The sequence below is a fragment of the Mirounga angustirostris genome, unplaced genomic scaffold (genome assembly GCF_029215605.1).
Source record: "Mirounga angustirostris isolate CCGP_5_RB_7025 unplaced genomic scaffold, mMirAng1.0.hap1 SCAF_5, whole genome shotgun sequence".
NCBI lineage: Eukaryota > Metazoa > Chordata > Mammalia > Carnivora > Phocidae > Mirounga > Mirounga angustirostris.
In genome coordinates, this window is record NW_026991713.1 from 153945459 (window position 1) to 153957857 (window position 12399).

At 47.4% G+C, this 12399-nt stretch overlaps 1 protein-coding gene across 12 annotated transcripts in view; it reads right to left on the reverse strand.

Moving 5' to 3' along the window:
- Positions 1-12399, reverse strand: part of SYT17 (synaptotagmin 17) — a 190953-nt gene that overhangs the window by 117091 nt on the left and 61463 nt on the right. Inside the window, exon 8 of one of the 12 annotated variants that reach the window (XM_064592598.1) lies at positions 8959-9196. The exons of the other annotated variants lie outside the window; for them this stretch is intronic. Coding sequence (XP_064448668.1) covers positions 9186-9196 — 11 coding nt within the window. The 3' untranslated portion in view covers positions 8959-9185. Of the gene's footprint in view, positions 1-8958; positions 9197-12399 lie in introns of those variants that run through there. 12 annotated transcript variants of the gene reach the window in all.

Here is a 12399-nt window from a genome sequence, read left to right on the forward strand (position 1 = left end):
GGGGATCTTCCAAGCTGCAGTTACCCACTCATCAAATATCCCTGATTGGCTTGCCTCCCTTTTCCACTCTCTTAATAGTACTTCCTGGGGTCACCTCCTTAGTGGCCTATCTGAACCCAGGTCATTGTTTTAGGATCAGCTTTGCGGAGCATCCAAAGACTGGCGGAGACTAATTAAATCATTGCTGATGTAATAATGTCATGGAAACCAACATTGCTGTAAAATGAGATAGACCTGTATATATATAAAATAGAAACATCTCCAAGACATATTGCTAGGAGACAAAAGCAAGTTGCAAAATAGTATATGTAAACACAATCTCTTTTTTGTTAAAAAAAAAAAAAGTTAATATATAGAGTAGAAAACAATCTGGAGGAATTTCATCAAACTGTTGAGAGTGGCTCTCTCCGGGGGGCGGGGTGGGGGGGAGACAGGGAACTTTCTGCGTTCTGTATCATGTAAGTATGGTTTGCACTTCTTACAGTACATATTGTTTTGGAAAGAAAACAGGGGCGCCTGGGTGGCTCAGTCGGTTAAGCGACTGCCTTTGGCTCAGGTCATGATCCCAGGGTCCTGGGATCAAGCCCCATGTCAGGCTCCCTGCTCAGCAGGGAGTCTGCTTCTCCCTCTAACTCTGCTGCTCCCCCTGCTTGTGCTCTCCTGCTCTCTGTCAAATAAAATCTTAAAAAAAACAAAGAAAGAAAACAAAAGAAAAAAACAAAACAAAGTTGCCATTAGAGAATCCACATCTAAATCGCCAGAAGGCAAAGAAGACTAAAAGGCAGTCTAATATCCTACGCTCCCTTTCCCAGTTTGCAAAGTTCCTTGGTGTGGTGAATCACTTGGCCCTTGCAAGGTAGGTGCTCCTAAGTGATTCAGCCTTTCTGATGGAAAGCAGTCACTGCTGTGGCCATCTGAGTTAATTGGCAGGCTTTGACATTTGCAAATCACTTGGTAAAGTTATGGTAATCTTAACAATCTTTTAAAAATCGAACATTTAAAATGCAAGTTATAACAAAGCCAGAGCTGAAGAAAACTAATGACTTCTATGATAAAAGCTGCCTGGGAGAATATCAAGATTTTCTATCACTGTAAATTCTAGGGAGCATGTTGTTGGAGAAATGGGGAATTAAGACTGGATATCTATAGAATCCAGAAAGGGGCTCAGAGACAGAGGGCCAGATACCCAAAGCCCTCCATTTTACAGATAAGGAAACCAAGTCACTGAGCTAGTTGGTGATACAACTTGAAGTATTTGCAGCAAAAACCCTGCAAAGGAAGCCAATTCTGTGTGACTAGATCCCCACTTTCCTCCTCCTTAGAAACAATCACAATTAGAAATTTTGTCGTGAGGCATCCCCAAATATCCCTCCTGGTTGTTACGGGGGACTCATTCTACTGCGAGTCCCTAGTGTATTACTGGACCGTGTACCCTAGTCGTCCGGAAGCGGCTTCCCAACGACCAATACAATTCAGAGAGTAGCACAAAGGTGTTGCAACAGTCAGAAAAGATTCAGAATTTGTGCACAAAACCCATGGAGAGGGCTCCTCACATTTTCTCTAAGAACCTATTTACTCTTCATGGATTTAGACATACTCTGAATAAACTTGGTCATCTGATTTCCCCACCTGCAGTAATTTTTAAATTTTTTTCCCGAGATTTATGAGAGAGAGAGAGTGAGCACAAGTGGGAGGAGGGGCAGAGGGAGAAGGACAAGCAGACTCCCTGCTGAGTGGGGAGCCAGGCCTGGGGAGTCCGATGTGGGGCTCGACCCCAGGACCCTGGGATCATTACCTGAGCTGAAGTCAGACGCTTAACCAACTGAGCCACCCAGGTGCCCCCATCTGCAGTAACTTAATTTAGTGGATTGCAACTACCAGCAGATATAAGAACTTTCTCTTTTTTTAAGAGTTTATTTATTTATTTAGAGAGGGCAGGGGGAGGGTCAGAGGAAGAGGGAGAGAGAGAATCTCAAGCAGAGTCTGTGCTGAGTGTGGAGCCCGGGGTGGGGCTCGATCTCACGACCCTGAGAATACGACCTTGAGAATACGACCTGAGCCAAAATCAAAAGTCAAACACTTAGCCGACTGTGCCACCCAAGCACCCAAGAACTTTTGAAAAGTACAGTAGAATGTGGCCATTTAGTAAAGGGGCAAACAACCCTGTACTGCTTCAGAGCCAAAGGTATATCCAACCGTATAATTTATTTTTATTGTCATGACTGAATCAGTCAGAAAGCTCAGGGTTCCGGTTAATGGGTCAAAGGGAGTGTGACAAGTTCTCTATCAAACACAGTAAAAAACTTAAAGCCTTTTTTAACATCAAAGGGGAGGGGATGCAGTCGGTGGAAGATTTACTCACACAAAACCCGTTTAGTGCCCGTCCCCCCAACGGTTACAGAGTAGGGCAACCACCTCGCCCAGCAAGGTGCTCTGTTACTGGTCACACCGTGTTCTCTCCGTAGCCTTAACAAATCTCAAGCACCCTGATGCGACAGTCTCAGAGGATGGCCCCCTGTGCAGACAGGCGAGCCACCAAAGTCCAGTTCCACCCTCAGACGGGGCATGGGTATACCTGGCATATTGCACTTTCTGGAATTTTAGGCTCGACTTACCTCTAAAGGATTACCAACATATCTGTCTGCTTCTGTGGCACCAATCACCATGGCAAGTTAGGTGAGCAAAACCGCTTTGCAAAACCAAAGCACGATGAGAGGCTCAGGGACCAGGCTTTGAAGGAGCGTGGAGAGTAACGCAGCTTTATTAAGCACCTACTATACGTATGGCCCAGGGCTAAGCACATCATGTGGATTAACTTGCTAACTCTCCGGATCAACCCTCTAGAGTCAGGTTTCTCACCTTGAGCACTACTGAGCCAGATCGTTCTCTGTTGCCGGGCTGTTCTGAGCAGCGTAAGTTGTTGAGGAGCATCTCTGGAAGATGCCACTAGCTGTCCCCTCCCGAGCTGTGACAACCCAAAGTTATCTCCAGACATCGCCGTACATCCCCTAGGAGCATCATCTAACCTTTCTTCTCCCTGGAGAACCACTGCTCTAAGACAATTGCTATCACTGGCCCATTTTACGGCTCGGGGGGCAGAGGCCCAGGGAGGTACAGGCAGATCGCTCACTGCTCCAGTCAAAACCTAGGTGCCCTGAGTGAGTCAGGCACAAAGCTGAGGCTTTCACATGTTGATATTTGCTGTGAAAATGAATCTGTTCTTCCCCGCAAGAGCTAAACTCTTTGGGGTGCTAATTTAGTTTGCCAAGGCAGCCGGTCTGGAAGGGAAGCTGGATGACTTAGCATGTGGGTGTCATAAACACTGCAAATTAAAAGGAAAAAAAAAAAAAATCTCGACAGCTCCCCATTTTTTTATTTTTTTAAATTTTTTTTAGATTTTATTTATTTGAGAGAGACAGACAGAGAGAATGAGAGAGAGAGCATGAGAGGGGGGAGGGTCAGAGGGAGAAGCAGACTCCCTGCCGAGCAGGGAGCCTGATGGGACTCGATCCCGGGACTCCAGGATCGTGACCTGAGCAGAAGGCAGTCGCTTAACCAACTGAGCCACCCAGGTGCCCCTCGACAGCTCCCCATTTTGCATGTTTGGTTCCAAGGTGATACCCCCACATGCCCCTTCGAGGCTGATAGCACAGTGCAGGGGTGCCCCAGGTCATGGTCAGAACCCCACCTGATCACAGGCCCCACAGTCTACCTCTTGGGTACTCAGTTGCACTATTCCCACATTTCTATAAGGAAAAAAAAAAAAAAAAAGCATGAAGCCAGCAAAACCCATCCTGGGCTGTTTCCCAGTCCTCCCTAATTCCTCAGTGCGGAGGGATCCCCACACTTGGTCTGGATGTTCAGGAGTAATCCCAACCCTCAGAGAAGCCCCAAAGCAATCTCCTTGTCCCTTTTCCTCCTGTCCCCCGCTCTCCAGAGGCCAGCCCTGACACATCCCAACAAAGGTGGTACCCATTCTCTCGTCAACTTTTGCAAAACTTCCTCAAGCTATAGCATTCCCTCTTTTTTCTTCTTCTCTCTGAAAGCTAGAAGCTGTTTCAGGTGTTTCTTCAAAACTAGGTAAATCATATCCTTTGCCTGGGCCTCAGTTTTCCCATTTATACAGTGGGTGGGTTTATGTAGGTTTTAAGGCCGTCTTCAACTCTAACATTTCTTTGGTTCTAAGAAGTTTCATCCACGACTTGAGTGAGGTTTCATTTTGTGATTCATAGCAGCTGCTCAGATGTTTTTCCTTCCAATGGTCAAAATGACAGTTTAGATAACAGGATTATTGTAATTAAAAATCAGCAATACCAGGGCGCCTGGGCGGCTCAGTCGGTTAAGAGTCCGACTCTTGATTTCGGCGCAGGTCATGATCTCAGGGTTGTGAGACTGGGCTCTGCACTGGGCGCAGAATCTGCTTAAGATTCTCTCTTTCCCTCTCTCCCTGCCCCTCCCCCGCCACCCCTCCTTGCACAAGTACACACACATGCGCACGCTCTCTCTCACTCTCTAAAAAAAGGAAAAAAACCCCACCGCAATACCAAATCCTGAGTCCTGTATGCTAGGCACTGAGAGAAGTAGTTTATATACATTTTTTGACTCAATCCACACCACAGTCCTGTTAGGGAAGGCACTACTTATATCCTTTGGCAGAGGGAGAATGAGAGGTTCACAGGGGCTCGGAGGTGGAGCACCCAAGGTCACAGGGCCGGCATGTGGCAGAGCAGGGATGGACACTCAGCCCAGCAACGCTTTTCCTTCTCTTGTCTCAGAAAAGTCTCACCCATTCCCCCTTCCACTGACCCCGCTACATGACAAAAACAAGATTCGGAGCAGAAATACAGTGCATGCATGTGTGTTTGAAGGGGAGTGAGGCCCTCAAGCTGGCCTATAGGACAAGAGGCATCAAGAGTCCCCTCACGAAGGTGCTATGTTGGAGTCTGCCCCATCATCTCTGTAGGGCCCAGGGGGGTCACATTTGCCTCCAACATCTGAATGGCCTCTTCTGCAGGTGGGCAGCAAACAAGGAAGCCATTTTATGTCTCCAGACTATTGATATGAAAAATATAATACTAGCACCTAACCCTTATATAGTGCTTATCGCGTGTCAGCCCCCATTCTATGGATTCTCGGTTGCACTAAATGATTTGATCCACATGTCTATTTACAAGGTAAGTCTATCATTATCTCTTGGGTCTAGAGGTCACACACCACCAATGGCCTGCTTTCCTGAGGAGGGCCTGGACAGAGGCCTGAGCACGGGGTGGGCACGTTACCTTGACTCCTTGGGCTTGCCTTCTGACCTCTCACCCCACTGAAAGCACAAGGCCTAGAGTAGAGACCCCTTTTGGCCAGGTCTATAGGAAATGCTGGCTTAAAGTGAGTTGTTCCAATTCCTTCAATGCAGTGGTTCTCAGCTGGGCCCATTTTGGTCCCCAAGTTTGCCAATGTTAGGAGACATTTGGATTGTCACCACTGGAGAGGAGATGCTGCTAAACATCCTACTGTACTCAGGACAACCTCAAAATAAAGGATCTACTGGCCCAAAATGTCCACAGGCACTGAGGCTGAGAAACACTGCCTTAAGGGAAAAGCATGTGACCTGGGGTTTCCCTTCATTAACCCACCACCAGAAACTGGGGAGTGGAGGCAGAGGTCTGTGAGGACTGTCTTCATGGCTTATGGATTAGGTCTCTTCCTCCTTCCTCAAGGCACAGGAGTCAAGATTGAAATTCCTTTTGGGGTGCCTGGGTGGCACAGTCGACTAAGCATCTGACTCTTGGTTTCCGCTCTGGTCGTGACTTCAGGGTCATGAGATCGAGCCCTGAGCTGGGCCCCGCATTCAGTGCAGAGTCTGCCTGACACTCTCTCCCTCTGCCCCTCCCACCCCCCTCCTCTAAAGAAAATAAATAAAATGAATCCTAAAAAAAAAAAAAGATTAAAATTCCTTTTGAAATTCCTTTGGACCACGGCTGGACCATTTCTTTACTCCTCTGTGTGGAAACTGAGCCACGTGGAGCCTGCGTTTATAAAGATGACCTATGGGTTGAAGCATCACATTCAGGTCTGAATCACACCGTCTAGGAGGAAGCATTTAAAAGTGTGATGATAACGTAATGTGCTTGTTTTTACACGAACAACCAAAATGTATATATCTGAAAGAGGATCATCCTTGTACACATGTCTTAGAGATGCTGGCATTGCTCTGGGGGAAATGTTCACTACAAACTGGCTTCAGAGCTAGTTGCAAGACACCTGTTAGAAGCTTCAGGGGGATGGGCGCCTGGGTGGCTCAGTTGGTTGAGCGACTGCCTTCGGCTCAGGTCATGATCCTGGAGTCCCGGGATCGAGTCCCGCATCGGGCTCCCTGCTCGGCGGAGAGCCTGCTTCTCCCTCTCCCTCTGCCTGCCACTCTGCCTACTTGTGCTCTCTATCTGTCAAATAAATAAATAAAATCTTTAAAAACACACACACAGGGCGCCTGGGTGGCTCAGTTGGTTAAGCGACTGCCTTCGGCTCAGGTCATGATCCTGGAGTCCCGGGATCGAGTCCCGCGTCGGGCTCCCTGCTCAGCAGGGAGCCTGCTTCTCCCTCTGACCCTCCCCCCTCTCATGTGCTTTCTCTCTGTCTCAAATAAATAAATAAAATCTTTAAAAAAAAAAAAGAAGCTTCAGGGGGATAACTAACCAAATCTTCCCCCTCTCTGTCTTCTGAAATAATTGAGAAACAATTGGGAAAACAAAGGAGAAATATCACAAACATGTGAATCCCTCAGAAGGGATTTTAAAAAAATGCTAGTGCCCAGACCTCAGCCCAAGAGATGCTGTCGATGGGTTTGCGGGGTGGGGGACTGGGTGCCAGTGTTTTTCACATGCTCCCCAGGGGATTCTCATGGGGTCAGGTTAGGTACATTGTGCTAGATGCAGAACAAAGTATCAGTTGGATTGGTAGCTTAGCTGGATTATAGAAAGGGGCCAGACCCTATTTGCTCTCCTGGAATTAAACTTCTCTGACCAAACACAGTGCAGGCCTCGTCTTGGCAGGGGCAAGCCTGACCAGCAGGCTCACTGAAGGAGCTACAGAGAATGCTCCCTCCCTGTTGTGGGCAGGTAGGTCCCCAGAGAGAAGAGGAGGGCTGGGAGATCTTTAACACCTTAATCCCATCCAGCAGAAGACCATGGACCTTCAGATGAAAACCCACCAGGTTCCCAGTCAGATAAGTCAATTCTTCCCTGGGCGAGTAAATACAAGATAACAGAGAATAAAGCAAATAATAAAATGAATAGGGGCGCCTGGGTGGCTTAGTCCGTTAAGCGTCTGCCTTCAGCTCAGGTCACGATCTCGGGGTCCTGGGATCGAGTCCCGCATCGGGCTCCTTGCTCAGCAGGGAGCCTGCTTCTCCCTCTCCCTCTGCCCTTCCCCCCGTTCATGCGCTTTCTCTCTCTCAAATAAATAAAATCTTAAAAAAGTATAAAAATAAGATGAATAAAAGACAGCCCGGAGGTGTTACTTTAGTGCAAGGGTGGGCAGGCTTTCACCATAAAGAGCCAGACGGTAAAGACTTTAGGCTTCAAGGGCCCCCTATAGTCTCTGTCCCAACTTCTCTGCCATTGTAGCAGAAAGAAGGCACAGACTATATGCAAATGAATAGCCATGAAAATGACATAATAAAAATATATTTAGTCTCTGCCCCCACTTCCTTACACAGAGCTCCTAAAACCCTTGTAATTTCCTAAGTGATAGCAGTGATAAGAGCATCTTGTGTTATAATATTTGGTCTTTGTCCGGGGTTCATGACCCAAGAGCTTCTAAGACCCTTGGAATCTTCAAGTGACGGGTGTCTTCTGGTATACTAATGAGATGGCTGGTGGCAGAGGTCTCCAGATAGTTTCAGGAAGGGGGTTGGCTGCCAGGAAGACCAAGGCATGATTAGAGGGTTGGACCTTTCAGTCCATCCCAACCCCCCAGCCTCCAGAGAGAGGAGATGGGCAGGAGACTGACTTAATCACCAACAGCCAATGGTTTCATCAATCATGCCTATGTAATGATTTTCTGTATGCTAAACTTCAACAAAAAGTCAACTTTAAAAAACAAACGAATGGGACTAATGTTTGCAACTGATCTCGAAATGCATGAAAAAAAAATGAACTGAGATAAATAGAGGGATAGATAGATGTGTGGTAAAGAAAACAGCAAAATATACAGTGCAAGATCTAGGTGGTGGGAATACAGGTGTTGACTGAGTAAGTCTTCCAATTTTTTTTAAAGGTCCTCCATAAAATGTTGAGATCATAAAAAAACAAACACACAAACTCAATTGTTTTACTTTCATAGCGGTCTTGTTACTGAGTTACTAGAGTTCTTTATATATTCTGGATACAGCCTCTTTGTTGGACAGGTTTTGCAAAAAATTCCTCTGGGGTGTGCCCTACTCTTTTATTTTCTTAACTATGTCTTTCTTTTTTTTTTTTTTTTAAGATTTTATTTATTTATTCACGAGAGACAGAGAGAGAGAGAGAGAGAGAGAGAGAGGGAGGCAGAGTAGAGGGAGAAGCAGGCCTCCCACCGAGCAGGGAGCCGGATGCAGGGCTCCATCCCAGGACCCTGGGATCATGACCTGAACCGAAGGCAGACACCTAACGACTGAGCCACCCAGGCGCCCCTTAACTATGTCTTTCGAAGAGCAAAAGTTTTACATCTTGATCAAGTCCATTTGCAAAAAATTCCTCTGGGGTGTGCCTTACTCTTTGATTTTCTTAACTATGTCTTTCAAAGAGCGAAAGTTTTACATCTTGATCAAGTCCATTTATCACATTTTCACTCATTTCCCTTCAAAATGAAATAATTGCACACCCTGGGTTTTTGAAGCCAGTGACCAATGTGGAACTGCTTTGCCTATGGCAACTGAGAAATGAAAAACTAATCTGAGACAGATCTGGGTGGGGGGTCCATGACTGCCTGTGATTTTTTTCCCCATATATTTGAAGTATTATATAATACAGAATTAAAAATCAAAATGCTTTTTAAAGGTAAAAAATATCACCTCATAGTTGTTCAGCACTTCATAATTTTCAAAGCTTGCTTATTTCAGCCTTGCCAGAGTCCTTGGCGGGGGGGGGGGGCAGGAGTTGAGGCCTCCGTGGGCCACAAAGGCATAAAAGCATTTGTCAAAGTCATCTGTTTCAATTGCATACTGCAAGAAGACACAAAAGAGTAAAATTTTGCCACTTTCTTTTTTTGGGATTGCAAATTTTAAAAAATTATTTATGTATTTATTTTAGAGAGAGAGTAGGGGGAGGGACGGAAGGAGAAGGAGACAAGCAGACTCCCCGTTGCGCAGGAAGCCTGATGTGGGGCTTGATCCCAGGACCCTGAGATCATGACCTGAGCCGAAATCAAGAGTCGGACGCTTAACCAACTGAGCCACCCAGGCATCCCCGGACTGCACATTTTGACAACAGCTATCCAAATGGACAAACATATATGCTTTGGCGGAGCAAGCCCACTGCTGCATTTTTAGCTCACGGTACATTTGGACACATCTGCGGAGACATGTTGAGGGTGCCCACCCCAGTAATGTTCCTAACTGCAAAAAAACCCCCTGGAATGAATCCCAATGTTATCAACAGGGGACTAATTAAATAAATTCTTCAACTCCTGGACTTAATAAAATATCATGCAGTCATTAAAAATAATTAGGGGAAATCTGCACTCCATGTCAGCCACACTGATCTCCCTGCTCTCACTCCCTTCCATGTAAGAGCTTTTGCACTTGGTATTCTTTTTGGCTGCAACGCTCTTCCCCCATCCATATCCACGTGGTCCATCTCTGACCTCTTTCCCGTCTTGGCTCAAATGTCACCTTCTCCATGTGGTCTTCCCTGGCCACCTTGGAAAAAATCACAATCCTCCCCCCATCCCTCACTATTCTCTTTCCTTCCTTCTGTTTCCTCCTTAGCACTGAACTTCATCTCTACATGGCCCTCATATGGTTACTTGCTTTGTTTACTACCTGTCTTCCCACATTCAAGTAGTCATCTGATGAAACCAGGATTTTTGTCTAATTTGTTCACTATTGTATCCACAGTGCCTGGTTTGCATGCATATATATATATATATAAACATGCTAGTATGGAAAAATGTCCAAGATCTCTTATGTGAAAAGACCAAGTCGCAGAAAAGCCTATCTATTCTGGATACGAACAATAGCGGATGGAGACCCCGCATACACTCGTGTACATCTGCTCCCGTATACACGTACATACGTGCGCACATTCACGTACACAGAAGTGTATATAGTCCTAGAAAGAAGGCTTGTGAGGACTAATTACCTTTAAGTAGGGAGAATTAGGGATTTTTACTTTTTATTCTACTCTCTCCTGTACAGTTCCACTATATATACGTATACATATGTATATATGTGTATAAACATATATTCCTTATCATAACAACACTGAGAAGCCACCAGAACCCCTTTTCCCTTGTAAACCCTTGGTGTCACCCCATGCAGGTGACAGGCACCCATAAGCCACAAGGTGGGGAGGAGCAGAGACCAGATTTAAAAATACTCTGCTCCTCTTCCTGAGAGGGCTCCCCACCCCCTCTCCTGCGGAGCCAGGCGGCAGTCCATCTGTCCAGGTCACACCACCTGGGAGACGGGCTCGTGTGCCGAGCAGGATGCTTCTGTCTGCCCAAATCTTTATGGAAGCAGGGAAGCCATTTGAAAAATCTACACAGATGAGCACAAATGCACTCGGGTTTCTGCCCCTGAATTCTTCATGCTTAGGCAGCCAAAGAAAAACCACAAGAAGTGGGGAGGTTAAAATGCCATCAGGAGAGGGCGTCTGGGTGGCTCAGTTGGTTAAGCGACTGCCTTCGGCTCAGGTCATGATCCTGGAGTCCTGGGATCGAGTCCCGCGTCAGGCTCCCTGCTCAGCAGGGAGTCTGCTTCTCCCTCTGACCCTCCCCCCTCTCATGCTCTATCTCATTCTCTCTCAAATAAATGAATAAAATCTTAAAAAAAAAATGCCATCGGGAGAATAAACATGCCTCCCACGGGCACATGACTGGAGCAAACTGGCTCTGAGCCTTTCACAGAGGCTCCCCCCCACCCCGCCCCGCCCGGCGAACTCCGAGACCAGCAGAGCCCACTGCTCGAGCTCAGGGTGGTCGCCACCAGGGGGGCTGTTCCATGCACTGTGGGATGTGAGCAGCATCCCTGACCTCCACCTACTAGATGCCAACAGCACCCCTGGAGTTGTGACAACCACAAATGCTTCCGGACACCGCCCAATGTCCGCTGGGGGACAACATCAGCCCAGCCGAGAACCACGGGTCTAACTCCTTCTCTACGTCAGTAGCTGCCCAGCACTTGGCAGCCAAAAGGTTATGTGGTAAATTCACTACGAGGACCGCTCTATTAGGTGGAAGTCCCCGAGCCTGGGATTCGGTGAGGTGGGATCCCCCCAGGCTGACGCTCATGGCGAACTCAGGGGCAGCAGGTGCTTGGGGAGGCAGCAGAGAAGCAAGCTTGTTCAGGGCCCAGGCCGGCTTTTATGTGCCCCCTTGGGTACCTATGGCTGAGATGGCTGTGAGCCTTTTCTTCCTGGACAAGCAGCTGGACTACAGTCCCAGCCTCCCCTGCAGGGAGTTGTAGCCGAGAGGGTCGGAGTGGGAGTGGAGTGATATTCATAACTTCCAGACCCGGCCTATAAAGACTTCCCACAAAATCCTCTCTCTCTGTGCCCCCCTCTCTCTCTCTCCCGTAACCACCAGCTGGAGGTGAAACCCTCCAAGGCCTGAGAAGATGGCAGAGCCACAAAACGGAAGGGGCCTGGGTCGCTGAATCCCTGCATGGAAGGCCACTAGTGAAAGGCCCCACAAACACTGGAGTGCGAGCAAGAGATTGGCTTCGACTCCAGTAAACCAGAAACCAGCACGGCTGATCTACTCCAGCAGCCTTCCTTGACCTCAGCTAACACAGGAACTCTTAGCAAGTCACCTGGGCTTCAGTTTCATCCTCTGTAAAATGGGCATAACACCGGTACCTCCCTCGTTTAGTTGTTGTGAGGATCCACTGAGAGAGTCCTTGGGACTGTGCCTGGAACTTACTAAGCCTAACGAAGGTTGCCTCTTATTACGAGTGGGAAGAAGAGCTACCGAATTCCTGCCCTTCCCATTACCCCTTCTGTGCCTTCTTTTCTGAGTCACACTCAATAACCTGGGAAAGAATGATTTGCCCCAGTTCTTAAATGCCTTAGGGACATACTGAGGCTTTAGGGAAACTTCTTGAAGTAAGGCTGGGGACCCTTATTTTATCACACAGCTGTCCATGCATCTCCTAAGTGTCCTGGACCCTCCTTACCAAAGACACCACTGAGAGGCCAAGGTGACCTT